The sequence below is a fragment of the Passer domesticus genome, chromosome 10 (genome assembly GCF_036417665.1).
Source record: "Passer domesticus isolate bPasDom1 chromosome 10, bPasDom1.hap1, whole genome shotgun sequence".
Taxonomy (NCBI): Eukaryota; Metazoa; Chordata; class Aves; order Passeriformes; family Passeridae; genus Passer; species Passer domesticus.
Window position 1 is genome coordinate 43206180 of NC_087483.1, and position 18097 is coordinate 43224276.

Genomic DNA, 18097 nt, shown 5'->3' on the forward strand with positions numbered 1-18097 from the left:
ATTTGGTTTGTTAGAGTAGAAAAAGAAATACAGATCCTATACTTTGCTATTTCTTACCTTCTGAAAGACTGAGTTGGCAAGATGAAGACTCAAAACTCATAAATGTAGTAAAAATTATAAGAAAATTTTATTTGAAAAACTGACTTTGAGTACTTGATTCTTAAACAGAAATGCCACAAAGTAAAATTACCAGGAACTTAAAGTTGTTCTGGGAGTTTCCACCAGTGAAGGTTGAAGTAGCCACAGATAGAAGAGAAGCACAAGTTTTTCTTTCCATTTGTTTCTGATACAATTAATTCCTCCAGCTGCATAAAATTTCAATTAATTTTAACAACCAACTTCAAAATTAAGTGGTTTAACTATTTCTGCTGAGTCTCTAGCCAGCGATTAATGGCCATTTTTAGTGTTCTGTTTGGTGTGAGCATAAGAGAGTGGAGAGGAAGATTCGTCATGGGACTAGATCGTCTATTGCTGATCCAATTTTCCATTGCTTCCCTTTCATAGGAATAGCCATCTGCAAAGACATCATCAACAAAAGCTCATATTACAGAGTCTTGGGCACTGTGGCACTGTGCAGATGTTAGCTGTTTAAATGTAAAAGGGAAGTAAGGAAATACATCCAAACAGGAAAATTGAGATCTACAATAAGTACATTGTATGTGAAATCTTTACTGTATATATAAACAGTTCTGGCTAGTTTCATGTATCTATCTCTGCCTGCAAAGCACCAAAATATATTATGCACAAGTTAAATAAGACTTTCTTTTCAGTTTGATCCATAATGTGAAGTAAAAGCTCATTACTATCAATTGCCTAACACAGCTAAAGCCCGCTGCTTTGCTGAACAGGGGGCTTGTCCACCTGGCTGACCCAGGCTCTCTCTGTACAGAGCCTTCACCCCCTGCCCAGTCACCCAGAAATATCTGTGATGGAATACAAACCCAGGCCCTATGCCCCTCCTCTTGTCTCCTCACTCCTTATTGAATAAAGCAACTCTCACTCCAGCAGTTGGCAAATGTCTTCATATTTTGGCCATTTTAATTCTCAGAAGTCTGCCCCAATACCTCAGAACTGGGTGAAGTTAGTTAATGTTTACAGAGCAACAAAAAAAATTATACTGATCTGCTGATGTTTATATGCACCTCCTTCCTTCTCCCCCCAACAACAGAACTATAAAAAAATAGTTCTTCATAAGATGTTTTAACTATGTAACATCTTACGCTGCTGGCATATCACAGTTCCAACGGCTGCTGCATTTAAAGGAGTCTCATTCTGTACAAACTTCTAAGTGCTCTGTAGATGGTGTGCTAAGCATAGAAATGAGCCTAGGGTTTTTTGGACTTTTTTTGTGGGAGGCTGGTTTGATTCGTTTGTTTACTTTTTGCCCCACTGAATGCACAATTCTATTTTGCACTTTCTGAACCAACACTGTAATTAGGCTTGTATTATATTATATTTAATTTGTATTATATATTATATTTACAAAGGCACATAAAGGGAGGCACATTAAGAAAAGGAAGAAGTTGCTTGTTAGAGTATTTTTCTTCATATCAGAGCTGTAATTCAGCAAATTAAATGTTTATCACAATTCTGGTTTGTTGCAACAGCTATTTAGAATAGTTTATCTTTCTAGGTCTGACGTTCAAAAAGGTGTAGGAACACAAAAAATGGGCCTATCTTTACCCTCAAGTAATTAGTTTTAATCCATGTCATGTAAAGACATACCTGTGGCAATGACAGGATCTTTCATAAGCTCTCTTGTTATAGGACATAGGAACTCATCCGGAACAGAAACTGAGATTGCTGTCATCCTCAGTTCTTCAATTTTCTGGAGAACTTTACTACGCAGGCCTAGAGACTCTGAAAAATTATTTGTACATGAAGTGGACAGCACAGACAGGTAAGACAAAGAGGTCAGGTCTTGGAATAGTCAGCACACCTGTGTTACAGGAGACATAGCTCCATCTCACCACCCCCTAAACCAAAAGCCTGCAGTCAGCCCTGGCTCCCACTCCAGTCAGCTCTGGCACAGGTTCTCTCTGCTGCTGTGCAACAGGAACTTCAGGTAATAATAAAAGCAATCAGTAAAACCAGTGCAAGTGCAGCAGAGCCATGGCAGAGCAGTGGCCTGGTGGCCATGCAGTTGACTCACACAGTGCGAGTGCAGCGCTGCCCTGCAGCCACACCCTGCCACGGGACACTGCGGGGCTGGCCCTTGGCAGGGACAAAGCAGTGCCAGTGCGAAGGTACAGCTGTGCACAGGTGCTGCCAGCACCTCCAACAGACTGGATTTCCTTTCACCTTCATGTTGGCATTCAACACCCCTGGTCATACCCACCTGTGATTACATCTGCTGTCTGGGGCTTACAAAGGCACAAGTGAAAGGTGCCCAAGCCTCTGGTTTTTAAAAGAACACTGATGTCCTCCAAACTGCAAAGACTGTGAAAAACTTCTAGAGGTCTTTAGCAAGTTCTTACAGTCTCAGAGGAAAGAAAATAGGTTATCAAGGAGAGAAAGGACATGCTCATTCAAGCATTTGTATGGTGGTAGACACCTAAAATTTAGTTAAACAGGAATTGAGTAACATAGAAAATGTTCATTTTAGGCGAATAGTATTTTCCTACTTCGTAAATACTTGAGCTAGGGCAGATAGCAATTTTTCAAGTCAGATATATGAGGCCATAATTTCTATACCTTTGTTGATTTCTTTCCCCACAGGGAACTCTCTTTGTAGCAAGTCATACTACATTCAATTCTCACAGAACTTTCTAGTCAGCGTTATCTGATTAGCCTCAGCTGGTAATTGCTGCAACAAAGTTCTAGGCTACTTCAATGCTAAGGAAAATGTTTGCATAAACTGAGGAAACCAAGTGTCTTACATGGATGACAATTCCTGACAGATTCCCAGCATTTCTGTTATTTCTAGATTTCAACAAAGCCAGCTGTTACACAGAGATAATATGATCCAATATAGACCAATTCCACACACACACAAAAAGGAAGGGAGCAGTCTTCCTACAATGAACAATATCCAACTGCACTTTTTAAAAGATTTCTTACCTCATGCAGCCTTTTGTTATACTTTACCTCAGTTTAACACATGTATTAGCACCTAATCTACATCTAAATCTGACCATCAAAATTAATAGAGAACTTGTATTTTGAAGTCCCAGTGCAGGTTACTATCTTTAAACTTCATAATGACCACTGTGGAATCATTACTAATATGGTGCTTCCTTTTGATTCCTTCTAAAATGTAATCACAGTTTTGCAATAAAACAATAGGACAGTTTAGGAACCTGATGTATTAAAAATTGTCTGAGCCAGGCAAACTTTGCTTGGTCCTTACCAAAAGTCATCAGCAAATGCACACATAGGAATTTCACTGATTGACTCAAGGTTGGTGAACACCCGCAATTCTAAACATGGCACTTCTGCAGACTGATAGGAAAAACTACAGACCATCCTATTTACCAAAGTGAGAAACATGAATTATAAGAAAAGCTGAAATTCCTTTTCCACAGCTTAGTAATACAAGATCGAACAATGAAAATAGAAACAAAACCAGGTAAGACCATTTAACAGCATCATTAGTGGAAGTGAAGTAGAAGTATGTCTCCAGGTATGAGACACACACAAAGACACACACAAAATGAATACTGTGGACAATGTAACATAAGGGGGTTTTTACCAGCCCTGGAAATGAAATAAAAAAGCCATTTCAGGGGGAAAAAAATCTATGTATGGAACTCCTAACTTGCTTTCATTCCAACATTTCAAAGTACTCTAGAGATTAAAAAACTATTTGGATTTCAATACTCTTACCAATTTTTAATTCCTTAGCAAGACTTTCCTTAGTAAGATTCAGTAGTTCCTTGCCATCAATATTATTAATTTTGAAAAGTTCAACGAAGTCTGCTAAATTCTGTGCACAGAGCCACGCTGAAACATCATCCTCTGACCAGTCCTCAACAGCTACCTTTGATTCATTTTCTACAGTACGTCCTTTGAAAATGAAAAAAGTTTAAAAACAATACAAAAAACTAAATTAAAACCAAACAATATCATCCCCCCTCCCCCACAAAAAAAACTCACCACAACCCCCCAAAAGCAAACAACAATGAAATTCTCGGGTCAAATAAACAATGTCATTAATAGATCCTGTTTTTAAGTGTTCTCAGTACTATACATTCTTCAACTAAGAAAATAAATGTTTCTTAGACATTCCTTTGTGAGGGAGGGCAGTAATTTGGGTTTATTGTTTACCTATCAATTTTCAAAGTTTAGAGGAATTTAATCTCTTAGATGCCTACACTTCTGTCAAATTGGAATTGAACAAAAAATCAGAAAAGTGCTAGCAGACACTGGAATAATCTTGCACGTCCTTAGAAGGCACACCAAAATCCAGACTTACTGCTGTGCTTTGAACAATATGTACCTTTGTTCCACAAACTTTAGGTGCTGGTGTAATTTGTACATTAGTTTTCCTATATTAATGGCACTAATGTCATTTGCACAATTCGTTTTTCACCTCTAACGACTGGTAAGGTGCAATTCTAATTGACAATTACACTTGCAATTAGCATATTTTCAACCCGTCACAAATTATGGGTGTCCAAGAAGTTTTTCAACACTCTGGCAATAACATTCATCTCTTAAATTCTATCCAAAGAATAAGCAATTGCAAATTTCAGAAAAACTGATATAGCAAAATAATAAAATTAAGATATGTCTAGTATATTTTTCTTTACAAAATAATAAAAAGAGAATACCTCTTCTGGGCATTAATCAGGTTAATTAGAAGATAAAAAGCATGCACACAATCCTGATGTTGCACAGTAAGTGCAGGTAAGAATGAGGGATTTTTACATCTTCAGAAGGTGTTTTGAGTTTAGAAAAACAGAGTTCAAATACTTCACACACTGACCTGCACAGGGTTGCTTAAGGTCAAGCTGCCATATGTGCACAGTTTTATCCATTGAGCCTGTGGCAAGTAAGGGACTACGCGGTGCGAAAGCACAAGTTGTAACATATCTACAAATAAAAAAAAAGTCTGAAAATTCATTAGAAAAGGATTTCTTTTAATTATTAAACAGAATAATCATGCTGATTTCTTACCTTGTATGCTGAGACAAAGTATGAAGGGTATTGCCAGTACTCTGTAAAAGAGTTTTTGTGATTTTAAACTTTAAAGAATAAAAAAGTGTTTCTTCAATTGTTTGTTTCCTTTCAAAATAGGGACTATTGCTTCTTGAAAAGTGACAGAAGGTAACCTCAGAGAGGTTACACTACCTTGACAAAGTCGATCAGCAGCAGAGTCAGAAATGCAACTTGAATTTCCTGCTTTAAGCCTCTATTTGATTCCCTGGAGCACTGTTCACCTGCACAATCAGCCAGCATGGAACACGCAGGGAGAAGAGTGCTGGAAACACTGACTGAATTCAATCTATATTGGCTGGTCGGTTGTGTAGATAAAGACATTTCTTCTACCAATCTTGTATTAGAAATTACCAAAAGGGTCATTGTGGGAGTCAATCCACAAGCCTTCAACTGGACCAATAATTAACCACACCTATTTGGCCTATTCTCTATTTGGCCACTAAATACTAACTAAAAAATGAAATTCCTGAATTTTGGCAGTTTTAACTTATTATGGAAAGATTTTCCCTCCTACAAAAAATAGCATTTCTTTGACAGGTATAGACAGATTGGAAAGATGATGAGAAAAATTATTCTGAATCACTAATTGATCAGCCAGCACTCCAATATTTTGAGCTGTCCAACATGACCCAAGTTCCCTAATATAGGTTGAAATCTCTCTCCCTCCCACAAAGGTTTATTGTCCCTACTTTTCCCCACAGAATCACAGGATGGTTGGGGACCTCTGAGATCATATAGTCTAACTCCCCCTGCTAAAGCAGCATCATCTAGAGCAGGTGTCCAGGCAGGTTTTGAGTATCTCCAAAGGAGAATTTCAGAACTAGAAAATTTATTGTCCCATTTGATAAAAACCTAAGGCCACAAAAGTTGATGAACAGTATTAAGAAATACTTGGGCTGCAGTTTCCTTCATCTTCCAATTTTCTGAGGCTCCTGAACTCTAGAGGACATTTTACATACCTGTCTAAACCTCAAACTACTAAAATAGCTGGGCCAAAAACTTTGCAGGTATTGTATAAGTGATTTTGGTGAAAAACTTTAATGCTTATTTAAAAATTGAATTAATACAATAAGTATGTGCAGAGTAAGCTGAAGAAGTTTAAAATTTGTTCATCCTTCATTTTCAGCAAAATTATTGTTTTTAATACTATAAAGTACTAAAGGTATATATACCACTTATAAGTGAATCATAAAGGAGATAACAATGTTATTACAGAAAATGCATAAATAATAGGTTTTTAAGACATGGTACTTAATGTAAACATTTTCTTGAATTCTTTATTATGCTTCTATTTTATGTGCACTTTACATATAACTAACTACAGAATGTCTATGTTCACCATTCCTGATTTTATGTGAAAAGGTACAGTCTTCCTTGCTTTGGAAGCCAAGCTAAAGTTAGGATAAGAAAAAAATCCTTTCACTTCAATCTGATTCTTGTAATACTCGTAAATAAGGAATTAATTAACACCCTACTGCAGAGAAATCAACTGACAAATCCTCACAATGTAAATAAAAAGTGAGAAAGACTGATCAATTCTCAAGAGATATTTTTCCTTAGACTCCTTCCCCTCCTGCCCCCAAATGCACAGTAAGCATTTTGGCTTATTATCATTTGCATTCTTTAGCATTTTTTCATTGAAATGACACTGCAGAAGCAGTGCTTATATTTAAAGACAACACCCCAACAAATGATGCTGTATTATGCTATACTTACAGTTTCATAGATTATGACGCACTTGTCCACAGACCTTAAAAAAATACATTGACATTAAAGTGATGCAGAGAAGGAAAATGTGTTTCATTAACCTTTTCCACAACCCGAGATTTCAAACTCAATCACCTACAGACTGATTGTAAAGATACTTCAACATCTCTAGAGGTCACAGAACTGTTCCTTAATTATTGATAATAAATATTTAGAAATCTTTAACTCTTTTGACCTTTCTGTTATAGAATATTGAAGCGTGAACCTGGACAGCCTGATATTTCAACAAGGTGCTGCTTACCCCGAGGCTATCATCTGTCCGTCACATGAAAATGCACAAGCCAGAACTGGGGCAGAGTGCCCATTCAGTGTGCATTTATATTTTAACTGAACACCTAGAAATACAAAAAGTATATTATTACATATGGCTATATTTGACAAGGTATAACACAAGCTGCTTTAAGAAGCCCAAAGCTCCACCAAAGATGCGACTCTATGACATACTGTTTACAAAAAAGGGGATAAAAAGATCACAGAGACAACTTCCCCTTTTAATATCTCCAACTTTACTACTTTGTAGTCTTAGCATGTCTTACAAGGTTTTAGATAATTAAATGTGTATTTGGATACACAGTATTAATCCTTACACACTTTTATATAAAGGAGATAACAAAAAAGTAACCACTGAAGATATTTTTGGCAATCTACTTAGTCTCCACATTATAGTTTCTGCAGGTGCCTACATTCTGTTCCCCAGCTCTTATTCAAGGTCCAGGATATACTGAAACATTAAAAAAACCCAATCCCTAGCCAGGCAGATTAAAATGTTTCAATCTATCAACCTGTTGAAAGGCCACAGTAGAATTAAAGAAAAATCTTTACTTTCAATACTTGTTGATAAATAGATTGCTAAATAAAATCTACATGGCACAGCATCACAAAGTGCTGAACGCCTTAGCTGTTCTCTAGCTAATAATTAAAAGAAATCTTTCAACTTGTGGTTAGTTTGGCTGTGAGTCCAGTAGTGTAAATTTGATTTTTGATTTAAATTGTTACTAAAGACCTAAGACATTGGTATATTCAAAAAACATTTCTATACAAACCTAAGAAATCTGCAAACAAAATAAGCCAGAGTTTGATATGATTATCTTGTCCACAGGAAGCCATCTGGAAGTATTTGAATCCATTTTCACTATCTGATAAAATTAAAATATATAAATGGGAGTCAGGAACATTGAAAATAACAGCAGATCAGTAAACTACATCAGCATAAAAATCATTGCAGAAGTTCTAAAACAGTTTGGATGAAAGAAATAGGTATCATTATACTCTTTTCTGAAGAAGTATTTTAAGACCAAAGCTGTGCTCATGTTTTAAGTTTTCTTGGTGGGAAATGTTTGAATCCTCTGATTATACTGCTAGAGTCTTTAAATCTAAATTATATGGTTATATCCAGTTCCGCAATTCTCAAAATTAACCACATACACATGTACAAAATTTGAGAGTATCTGACGGGGAATTTTCATACTTTTACACATTCAACTTTTCACTTTTATAAACTGACATTTTATGACTGCAGTCCAGCCAAACACCCAGTAAATACTGCATTAAGTGTGAAATACAACAATAATAGTTTTATAGCTTTCCCTTCTTTATTCAGTGGCTACAAACATTTCTGAATTATCATGTTCCACAAGTGGTCTGCTTGATGCATAAGAAAGTGTTTGGACTACTACCCTCAGGTACTACAATCTGAGGGTAGTAGTCATTGGCTCAGAGTCCCAATGGACTAGTGGTGTCCCTCAGGGTTCTGGATTTGGAACAGCGCTATTTAATATCTTCAATAAGATATTAAATAGGCAACAGGAAGGAAGCAAGTGCACCCTCAGAAAATTTGCAGATGACATCAAGCTGAGTGGTGCAGGTGACACAAGAAGGACAAGGATCTGGGAGGACCCCAAAGGGACCTAGACAAGCTTGAGTGCTGGTCCATGGGAACCTCAGGTGCTGGTGTGCCAACCGGATTGGGACAACCTCCAGTAACAATCCAGGCTGGGGGGTGAACAGGTGGAGAGCAGCCCTGCCAAGAAGGATTTGGGGGTGCTGGTGGCTGAGAGCCTGTGAACATTGCACCACTTGCCAGGTTCAGTTCCAGCTTCACCTCAGCCTTCCTCATCCACTCCCTACACAATCGTTATTCATCTCTATACTTTCCCCAGGTTACACATATTTGTTCCCACTGCCTGTGCACTTGCTTCTTGCCTTTTAGTTTGACCAGCAGCTCTTGACTCAGCCATGCAAGTCTCTTGCCCTCCTTGCTCAGTTTCTGGCTCCTGGGGACCACTGACTCTAGCACTCAGTAGAAGACTTTCCTAAAGATCTGCCAACTCTGTTCCATTCCCTTGTTCCTGAGGGCAGTCTCCCAGGGGATCCCACTGACATCCTCTCTGAAGAGCTGGAAGTCTGCCTTCCTAAATTTCAGGAGCCTGCCTCTATTCCTTACCTGACCTATACTCCTTAAGATGGTAAACTCCACCACAATTGCTTTAGATCCCATGAGCTCCTAGGCAACTGTGACTGAATCCACTTCAAAGGCAGAGGAACCATCTGTTACAGCCTAAAGCACAAAGAACCTATCAGACACTCTGGATCAAAACTTGCTCTAAATTAAGCAGGTAAAGAGAGTCTCAATTTAAAACTATCTCTAATTGTACTGGATAAGCACTACTTGTATGCATTTCATAATGTGTTAAATCTGCCAAAAATCCCAGAAGGTTCAACCATTGATGATTAAACACAAAAGAAAATATGTTGACTTTCAATAATATATAGATTAAAAAATCAAGAATTATCATAAATCAGCCAGAACAAATCCACAGTGCAGGAAATACCTGCTTGGTTGCCTGTTGCCTTCTTGGCAGAAGGCTGTAATTTTTAAACCAAGAGAATAATCTTAATATGAAATGGAGTGGTGGAAATTACACTCCAATCTGTTTCAGCTGCAAGATATTTTTTGCCCTCAGATGCAACTCTTAGTTCACGATAGAGTTTTTTGTGTAGTATTTTCACCAAGTAAGATCCTACACCTTTTGAGGGCACATATTTGTTTGATTTGGTATTGTCAATCACTAATTCTCTGTTCTAAAGTGTATGTTCACATCCTTCTTCCTCAGGTTCCTCCTGCTTTCTTCCCCACTGCTTTTCTCCTGTTTTCTTCCTGCTCTGCACCACCTCCTTAGACAGGGTGGAACACAGACCACAGTACTTATTGCCAGGTTCAGCACTTGAAGATGCAAGTGGCTGCTCAGTTAGAACTTTTGGGGCCTTTGAAAGGGCAGCTTGTGTATTCTGAATGCAAAAGCCTAAATACGTCTATGAAGATCACTTTGTCTCAATAGTAGATCTGGAAAGCACAAAAGTATACACACAAGGTTGTTAAGTCAAGTTGCTGCATTACTTCCTAAAGCTGACAAAGAGGCTTCTTCTCAATTTCCTAACCTCCATTAGAAGCAAATGACAGTGTGATCAAATGCTAAAACAGCTCCAAGAATTTTGAACATCTTAGTGGAATGCGGGAGATTCTGGGCTCATTACTCCTCCAAATTCCTCTAAATGACAAAGTCAGGTGCAGGAAAATAGCCTATCTGTTCATATTCCACAGTTCAAGCATTTAGCTTATTAGGTTTACAGCTCTCTGCATTGTTTTAATCCAGTCCTGCTCCTTGGGAACCAAAGTATAAAAGAGTCAAGTGGTAATGGTAATCAAATACTGAATCTCCTAACACCCTTTCTGCCATGGGAGTTATTAGCTACTCAAAGTTATCACCTGGTTTGTTAACCTAGTACATTCCTTGCCACCAACCTGACCACAACCTTTACTTAAGAATATTCAGAATATTCCAAAACATCAGCTCTTCACGACGTCATTTGTATCTTGAGCACCAATGGCAAAAAGAATATGAAAACAAGACCTAGGGAGAAATAAATAACTCTTTTTTAAAATGTTCCTCATTTGATGAGTTGAAGAACTAACCAGATACTGGATGTGAAGAAATATCACAGCAGGTAACGCCAAGATCATGTGCTTTTTCATTATACAGGCATCTCATTTTATCATCCCAAATGGTTAAATCACCACTTGATGATCCAGTGACAAAGAAGTTTCCATTGGGAGAAAATGCACAAGCCATCAAAGAACCATCTTTAACTTTCCCAGATCTGAAAAGCAAGAGTACACAGGATTTGAATTGCGAGTAGGTAAAGTTCTACAAAGTGACCTCTCAAATGCAGTCTGATGCAATAAGCCAAACTCTTCTAAGGATTGCACTTTGGAACTAGCTAACAGAGGAAAGAGAAACTCAAACCAGCTATGAAAAGAGATCAAAATAAGCTCTGCAGCGGGGACCAGACCAGCTCTTTGACAGTAGGACGAAAAACATGAGATGGAGGTCCAAGGCAATAATTTTAACAGAGTGATAAAATAATTTTCAAACTAAAGACAATTTGCAGGGATTTAACACTTAAAAGGCACAATGCACTGTTAAAATTCTATGGCAGGATACATTTTACAAGTCAAAGATAAATATACAACTATAACACAGATTTACATGTACACAAACAAGGGGAAAAAAGACTGACTATTCTTCTGGTTTTAGAGACAAAAGAGAACACCTACTAGCCCATATGATAAGCTGTAGATGAGTAGAATACTTTGTGATTATTGATGTAAGACTAATTTTGCACCACTTGTACACAAGAGAAAGCAATGTGGAAAAAAAATTCTGTATTTTAATTAAGTCAGCCAAAGCACTTTGGAAAACTGATCTTCTGTTGTTCTAGGACACAAAATAAAATGACACACACACTGGAACCTCCAAGGCAAAAAAAGAGAAGTTTAATTTCTGACTCCAACATTTATAGATTGTCAAAAGTAACAGTGGATTGGAGGATGACAGTGACACCTCTCCAACGACACTAGACAAACTAACAGTGCATCAAATTTCTCCTCCTCCAGAAAAGAATGTAAAAACAGTAATTATTTACATAAAGTGCATGAGAAAGTTTGTTACAAAAATGTAAACATTAGAAGGCTTAGAAGAACTTTGAAGAACAGGGTGACAATCTTCAAAGAAAATTTCTAGCAGATACGGAAGTGTGGTCAACCCTCAGGAAGGAAGTGGGGTCAACCTGACATCATTTATATTATCTTATAAACTAAAGTTAACCGAAAGAGTCTCACTCCTTTTAATGGACACCAGATCCAGCCAAGCTGAGTCTTTAAGTGCAGGGAGAAAATCACAGCCATGACAAACAGTCACATGACAAGAAATGTCAGTCCTACTTACTCTGTCATCGTACTTTGTAGAACAACTGCTAATGCTTTTTTACTGACTGGCAGAAATTTTATTTACTGCCAGAGGTGTCAAACTTAATGTCACAGAAGACAAGTCAATTAAATTTTCCTCAGTGCCACACTAATCAGACCCATGACCTTCTAAAAAGCATTGTCTCCCTTAATTCTTTTATTAAGAATACTATCAAATCCACTACAGTGCTTCCCATTTTTATATGCACAATCTTTTTTCTTTAGTGTAGCTTTTTTCCAAATTTCCTTCTTTCACACAAAAAGTTGCAGATTCTGCTCTGAAAGCAACAGTAAAATAAATAGCATGGTGCATACATTTAAAATTTGCAGGCTAAATGCCAGTTTTGCAACTTACTACTGAAAAGGAAACAGAGACCAGTAAAAATACATGAGTCAACTTGCTTTCCTGTTGTTCACATCCACCGTAGGACTTATTTAAATAACCACCTTACTTCACAATCTGAACTGTTCAATTACAACAGCTGAGTAGATAAGGAGCAAATTTTATGTAATTTTATTATAATTACCATCCATATATTTAGTCAAGTGACAAAACAGTGCAGTAAAATGTTTTCTCATTTTCAGCATCAACACAATCAACTGTTTCAAAAGAAACAGAGGACCACAGATTGACATTACATGGTTAACTAACTTCCTCTGACATAATTTTTAAGTACTTTGATAATTTCTATGTTATACTGATTTCAACTATTAAAAATAGGACATGTGCATTTTTCTACCTGCAATTACAAATCACAATAAAAATATTCATCAGCTGAAAATACATACACACATACACATCCCAAAATAGACATAAAGTTAAGTTGACTGCTGCTGGCCTGTTAACACCCTGAAATGAACTTTTAATAGTTGAAGGGGACAGGATCGTAATGTTCAAGTTTTTTCTTATTTCTCTACAATGAAAACACCAAAGCAGAATAATTTTTGCTTATAATAACATTATAATAACATTATAGTTTCTAAGTAGTCATTATACATCCACCACTCAACTAGAAGAAAATTAGGATGTAGGTCTAAAACATGCATCACTGCATGTATTAAAAGCATATAATTGTAAGAAATGTTGTTTTCATATTTCTGGGTTTTTCCCTTCAGCAACAAGCATTCTGAATTTTTAAAAAAATTATCTCTTCACTACTAATGTCTCAAAACAAATAAACCCGCAGATTTCAGAATACTAATGACTGAATTTCCCAATTTTTCTGAAAGATAAAACTAGGAAAAAACAGGTTATCCGTACCTCTTTACTATCAGAAATCACTTCCGTGTTTCTTTATGTATTACAAAAAAAGTGGTGGCAAAAATCTTGGACAATTTATGGACAAACTTCCCAATTTACACAATTTCAAGTAACTATAATCAATCATTTTGAAAAACTGTACAGTTCCCACATAAATCACCGCTGTGGAAGGCAAAGAGGACACAAAACGAGGGACATGCTTGACGGGGGACTTACCAACATCAAACAATTCTGTCTTTCAGAAACAGCTGCTCCCTCAATCCTGAGTGAAAATTTGCTCAAATTCCTAACTACTTTTCTAACTTTAGAGAGTTATTTAGTTGTGTAATAAGCCCTAAAACCTAAATAATGTCTTGTCCAAATACAGATTACAGCAACTGGCCTAAAGAATTCACTGAAAGACAGAGATGTAGAGGAGGACTCTGAAGATAGCTCTAAGGTTCATGCCTTTAACTATGCAACACCAGTAAATATGCTCATCTGCTTTGTTTCAAATGTTTCCAAGAAACATATGTGTTGACTGTCATGCTTATCTTATTTGGCACCAATACTTCTTTCACTAACATTTTTTAAAATATACAGTTTCAGGACAGGTCCATAGTTTCCAAACTCTGGTTGCTGCAAGCTTCTAAGACCTTCCTAGACTCCAAACTCCCAGCAATTAAGCATTCAATTTACACTACTATGTGTAATGCAATATAAAGCACACAGTACTGTCAGCATCCACTAACTCTGTATTATGTACCACAGTTTGCTGACCCACTGTTCAGAAACCAGATGCATACAGTGTGTAATGCATCCTGATCTCATGTTAAATCAATGAAATGAACTTTAAAAAATCAGGATTTAGATGTATGATAACTTTGTAAAAATTAAAGCTTGAGTTCTCATTGTTTAACTTAAAAAACCAAAAAGCCACTCAGCACTTTTCTCTCTCCTATTGATAATCTTTTGGTCATCTAAATCCTATCCCCGTTTCTTTGTGATATCCATCAGCGGTGTAAAGTCTGCATATCTTGTACACAGTGCAGCATACTGCTTGAACTATATTCACCTCAAAACAAAATATTTGTCAAAAAATGTCTGGCACTCACCGGTAGAGTTTCATGGACTGCACGTTCCAAAGAACCACGCTGCCGTCCGCTGCCCCTGCCAGCAGATAGGCGGCCTCCGGAGAGAAGCGGCAGACCCGGACGGGGCTGGCGCCGGGCTGCTGCAGCACGGCCAGCCTGCGGCCGTCGCGGGTGTCCCAGAGCGCCGAGGTGCCGTCCGTGGAGCACGAGGCCAGCACCAGTCCCGACGGCGAGAAGCAGCAGCAGTGCACGGCGTACGCGTGGCCCTCCAAAGGCGAGTACGGGAGCTCCGCGAAGTTGCTCAAAGAATAAACACGAATTGTTTTGTCCAAGGAACAAGTAGCCAAGTACGATGATGAGAAGGCACAGTAATTGACATCATCACTATGATCCGCTAAAGTGTGAATTAATGTTGCCATTTGAAAAAATAAAAAATCTGAAAAAGAGTTTAACAGACTTAATTTTCCTGTTTCGTAAATGAAACATACTACCTTAGCAAGACACATTCTGAAGGAAAAAAAAAAAAGAAATAAAAACTCATTTGCAAAGTACAGTTTTCACCTAGCATTGTTTAAGCAGAGAATCATAAAATCACAGACTAGTTTGGATTGAAAGGGACCTTAAAGCCCATGCAGTTTCACCCCCTGCCATAGGCAGGGACACCTTCCAGTATCCCAGGTTGCTCCAAGCCACATCCAGCCTGGCCTTGAATGCTTCCAGGTATGGGGCAGCCACAGCTTCTCTGGACACCCTGTGCCAGGGCTTCACTAGCCTCATAGCCCAGAACGTCTTCCTAATCCCTAATCTAAACCTACTCTCAGTTTAAATCCATCCCCCTTTCTACCACTACATGCCCCTGTCAAAAGACCTTCTCCGGCCTTTTTGTGGCTGGAGCACTTTCCAGTGAAGACCAAGACAAAACAGTCATTGAGTACCTCAGCCTTCTCCACGTCTTGGGTAGCCAGGTCTCCTGTTTCCTTCCAGAGGGGGCCCACATTTCTCCTAATCTTCCTTTTATCACCAAGATATCTATTAAAGCTTTTCTTGTTGCCCCTGACATCCCTGGCTGGATTTAATTCCATCAGGACTTTAGCCTTCCTGACCTAATCCCTGACTGCTCAAAAATTCTCTCTGTAGTCCTCCCAGTCTACCTACCCTTGCCTGCTGAATCTTTTCCTTTTTGTCTGAATTTGTCCAAGAGCTCCCTTCTGCTTACTTTCACAGATAGCAACAGTAGTGATGGCAAAACATTGGTGCAATACCACATACTTGTGTTGCCAATTCAAAGTTTGACCAGACTGACTAAAACATTAAAGTCAAAATGTGAATATTAATTGGGTGATCAGCATTGGAACCTCTCCAGAAATTGCATTTGCTGCTACACAGAACAACAAAAGGCAATGTGAACTTCACACGCATTTCCCCAGGATGTAACACTACTAGAATCAGTTTAAATTGTATCAGAAGAGTGATTTATACGGCTGAGGTCCACAAAATCCCCAGAGAGGTACATTCCAACCTGTTACTCCCCATGCTGCAGATCACAGACGAGTTTCCTGAGAATAAATGCACAGAGCCAAAATGAAGTGCCTACAGCTCTTATAAGATGTTTATAATGAAAAAAAAACCAGTAATACTATTTATATTGAGTTAACTTATATAATAGTCTGCTGGTTTAGATGTGTTTCATTCTGAATAATAATTTCAGTGCTGAGGCATCTGTGACCAAAACCATATATACTCACACATTTCCTTTTTTTTTTACATAGAAACATACACACAAATATATTTATGTGTGTAGACATGTAAGTATGTACAAATGTATACACACATATGCAGAGGCATGTACATATACACACAGACACAAAGGTGCATATGTAAGGGCAAAATACTTGCTCTCTTCAGGCAGTGTATGGCACACCGATTTAGTTAAAAACAAGACCATTGAATACTACCTACTTTAGCTTCAGGATGCTCAGTTTTACTACCACTCTCTTTAAAACCATTAAACAAATTATGTAGTATCAATAACATATCTTAGCTGCAGAAAGAAAATAAACATACTTTTTTTCAACTACGAGAAACCAAAGAGTCAGAGAAAGCTTAACATCTGGAAAGATGAGCTGAAAAAGGCACCTTAATCTCACTGTCAGGAGACTTCCAGGAGCTCACTGCAGAAAAGCAAACCTAAGAACAAGAAGTTTCTGTATCAATAAATCGACTGAGGGAGCTAGGAGCAGCGGGAGCATTCGTCACCAGAGAGATGTTCAGCACCACAGCATCATCTCTCTGGCAATTACGTATTTTTTCTCACAAACCAGCAGCACCGGCCCACAGAAAGAGCTACAGCAATTCTCGACACAGCTGGCAGCCCCTTCCCTATTGCTCTCTCCCGCAGCCTAGCCCCACCCAACCCATCGCGCCGGCAGCGCGGCCGGGACGCGCTCGGAAGGTCGGCGGAGTCAGCCCGAGCTCCAGTGGCACCTGTCGGGTAAACAAGACCCTGTCCCGGCTGCGCGGGGCGCCGCGGCCACCAGGCACGGCCCCGGCCACCAGGCACGGCCCCCGGCCGGCGTGAGGGGACGCCGCCCGCACCGCCCGCGGCGCCTCCTGCCTCCGCCACCCCCGCACGGCCAGGCAGCTGCGCACGCGCGGTGGCCCCCCCCCCCCCCCCCCGGCCTCCCGGAGTAGTGAAGTCCGGGCCGACCCGCCCCGCTGCGGGCCGCGCTACCGCGCGCCGGCCGCGGGGGGAGTCGGCGCTGCATTTCCCGCTCTCACCGCCGCCATTGGTGCCGGCCCCGAGGCAGCGCGGGCGCGGATCGTGCGACCTCCAGCCCTGCGCGCCCTCAGCTCCGGCCCGGAGCCGCACAGCGGCCGCCGGCGCCATGGCTGCCTTGGCACGAACCCTGCGTGGGCGCAGGCGGTGCCAGCGCCGGTGGGATGGCGGCGGGGCCGGATGCTATCCCGGCCACTGCCGCGCCCTCGCACCGGAGCACTGCCGGGCGCCAGCCGTGTCCGAGCGGGCAGCGGGGCACGCTGTGCGGCTGAGATCGACACGGTGACCGCCTCAGCCCGGCCTCAGCCCGCCGCAGGCGCGGCCCTCGAGCAGAGCGAAGGGAAGTTCCAACAGTGCTCCCCCAGGGCCAGCAGCCGTCAGGTAACTTACACCATCGCCCTCTCCCCCCTGCACATGCACGTTCAGCAACTTACACATAATAAATGGCTTAGTCGGCACCTACAGGTTTTGAGGAAGTCGAAGTCACTTCCTCGGAGTCACTGTGTCCATGAAGCATTCCCTAAATGGTCGGCCTTCCGTGTTTAGTCTGTACCAGCTCACGCTCTGTTTTATAGCACTTTATTTGATTGCACACTCTGTGATCCATGGCTGAAGCCTGGCCTTTCCTTGTTCTGAATTCTAGGTGACAACCACTATTAAAAAGAAGGCTTTAGACCGCCTTTTAAAGATACATAGTTTGATTTTCAGCTGCTTTTTTATCATCCCATCTTTTCCAAACAGATAAAAGAGAACTC

General features: G+C 39.8%; 1 protein-coding gene across 13 annotated transcripts; it reads right to left on the reverse strand.

Moving 5' to 3' along the window:
• Positions 1-103: 103 nt before the first annotated feature.
• On the reverse strand, positions 104-17961 carry WDSUB1 (WD repeat, sterile alpha motif and U-box domain containing 1). Of its 13 annotated transcripts, none has more exons than XM_064435454.1 (12): positions 17806-17953; positions 16703-16753; positions 14588-15002; positions 10901-11085; positions 7971-8063; positions 7169-7262; positions 6877-6910; positions 5119-5159; positions 4928-5034; positions 3826-4005; positions 1726-1860; positions 104-514 (listed from the first exon to the last, which is right to left on the reverse strand). In XM_064435454.1, the coding sequence occupies exons 3-12, from the start codon at positions 14983-14985 to the stop codon at positions 360-362; spliced, it is 1422 nt and encodes a 473-aa protein (XP_064291524.1). In that variant the 5' UTR covers positions 14986-15002; positions 16703-16753; positions 17806-17953; the 3' UTR covers positions 104-359. The 13 variants fall into 13 exon arrangements, with proteins under 13 accessions (XP_064291524.1, XP_064291520.1, XP_064291525.1 ...); XM_064435450.1 differs by having other exon boundaries at positions 16631-16753; XM_064435455.1 differs by lacking the exon at positions 17806-17953 and adding an exon at positions 17345-17482.
• Positions 17962-18097: the final 136 nt, after the last annotated feature.

What these genes read in the sequence shown, in the direction of transcription:
- WDSUB1 (XM_064435445.1), bottom strand. Translation starts at nt 15,072, where the DNA reads ATGTGTCTTGCTAAGGTAGTATGTTTCATTTACGAAACAGGAAAATTA. An exon ending in CAGTCCATGAAACTCTACCG is followed by an intron (nt 11,086 to 14,587) that starts GTGAGTGCCAGA and finishes CTTGCTTTTCAG; the next exon opens with ATCTGGGAAAGTTAAAGATG. An exon ending in AGATCCTGTCATTGCCACAG is followed by an intron (nt 515 to 1,725) that starts GTATGTCTTTAC and finishes ATGTCTTTGCAG; the next exon opens with ATGGCTATTCCTATGAAAGG.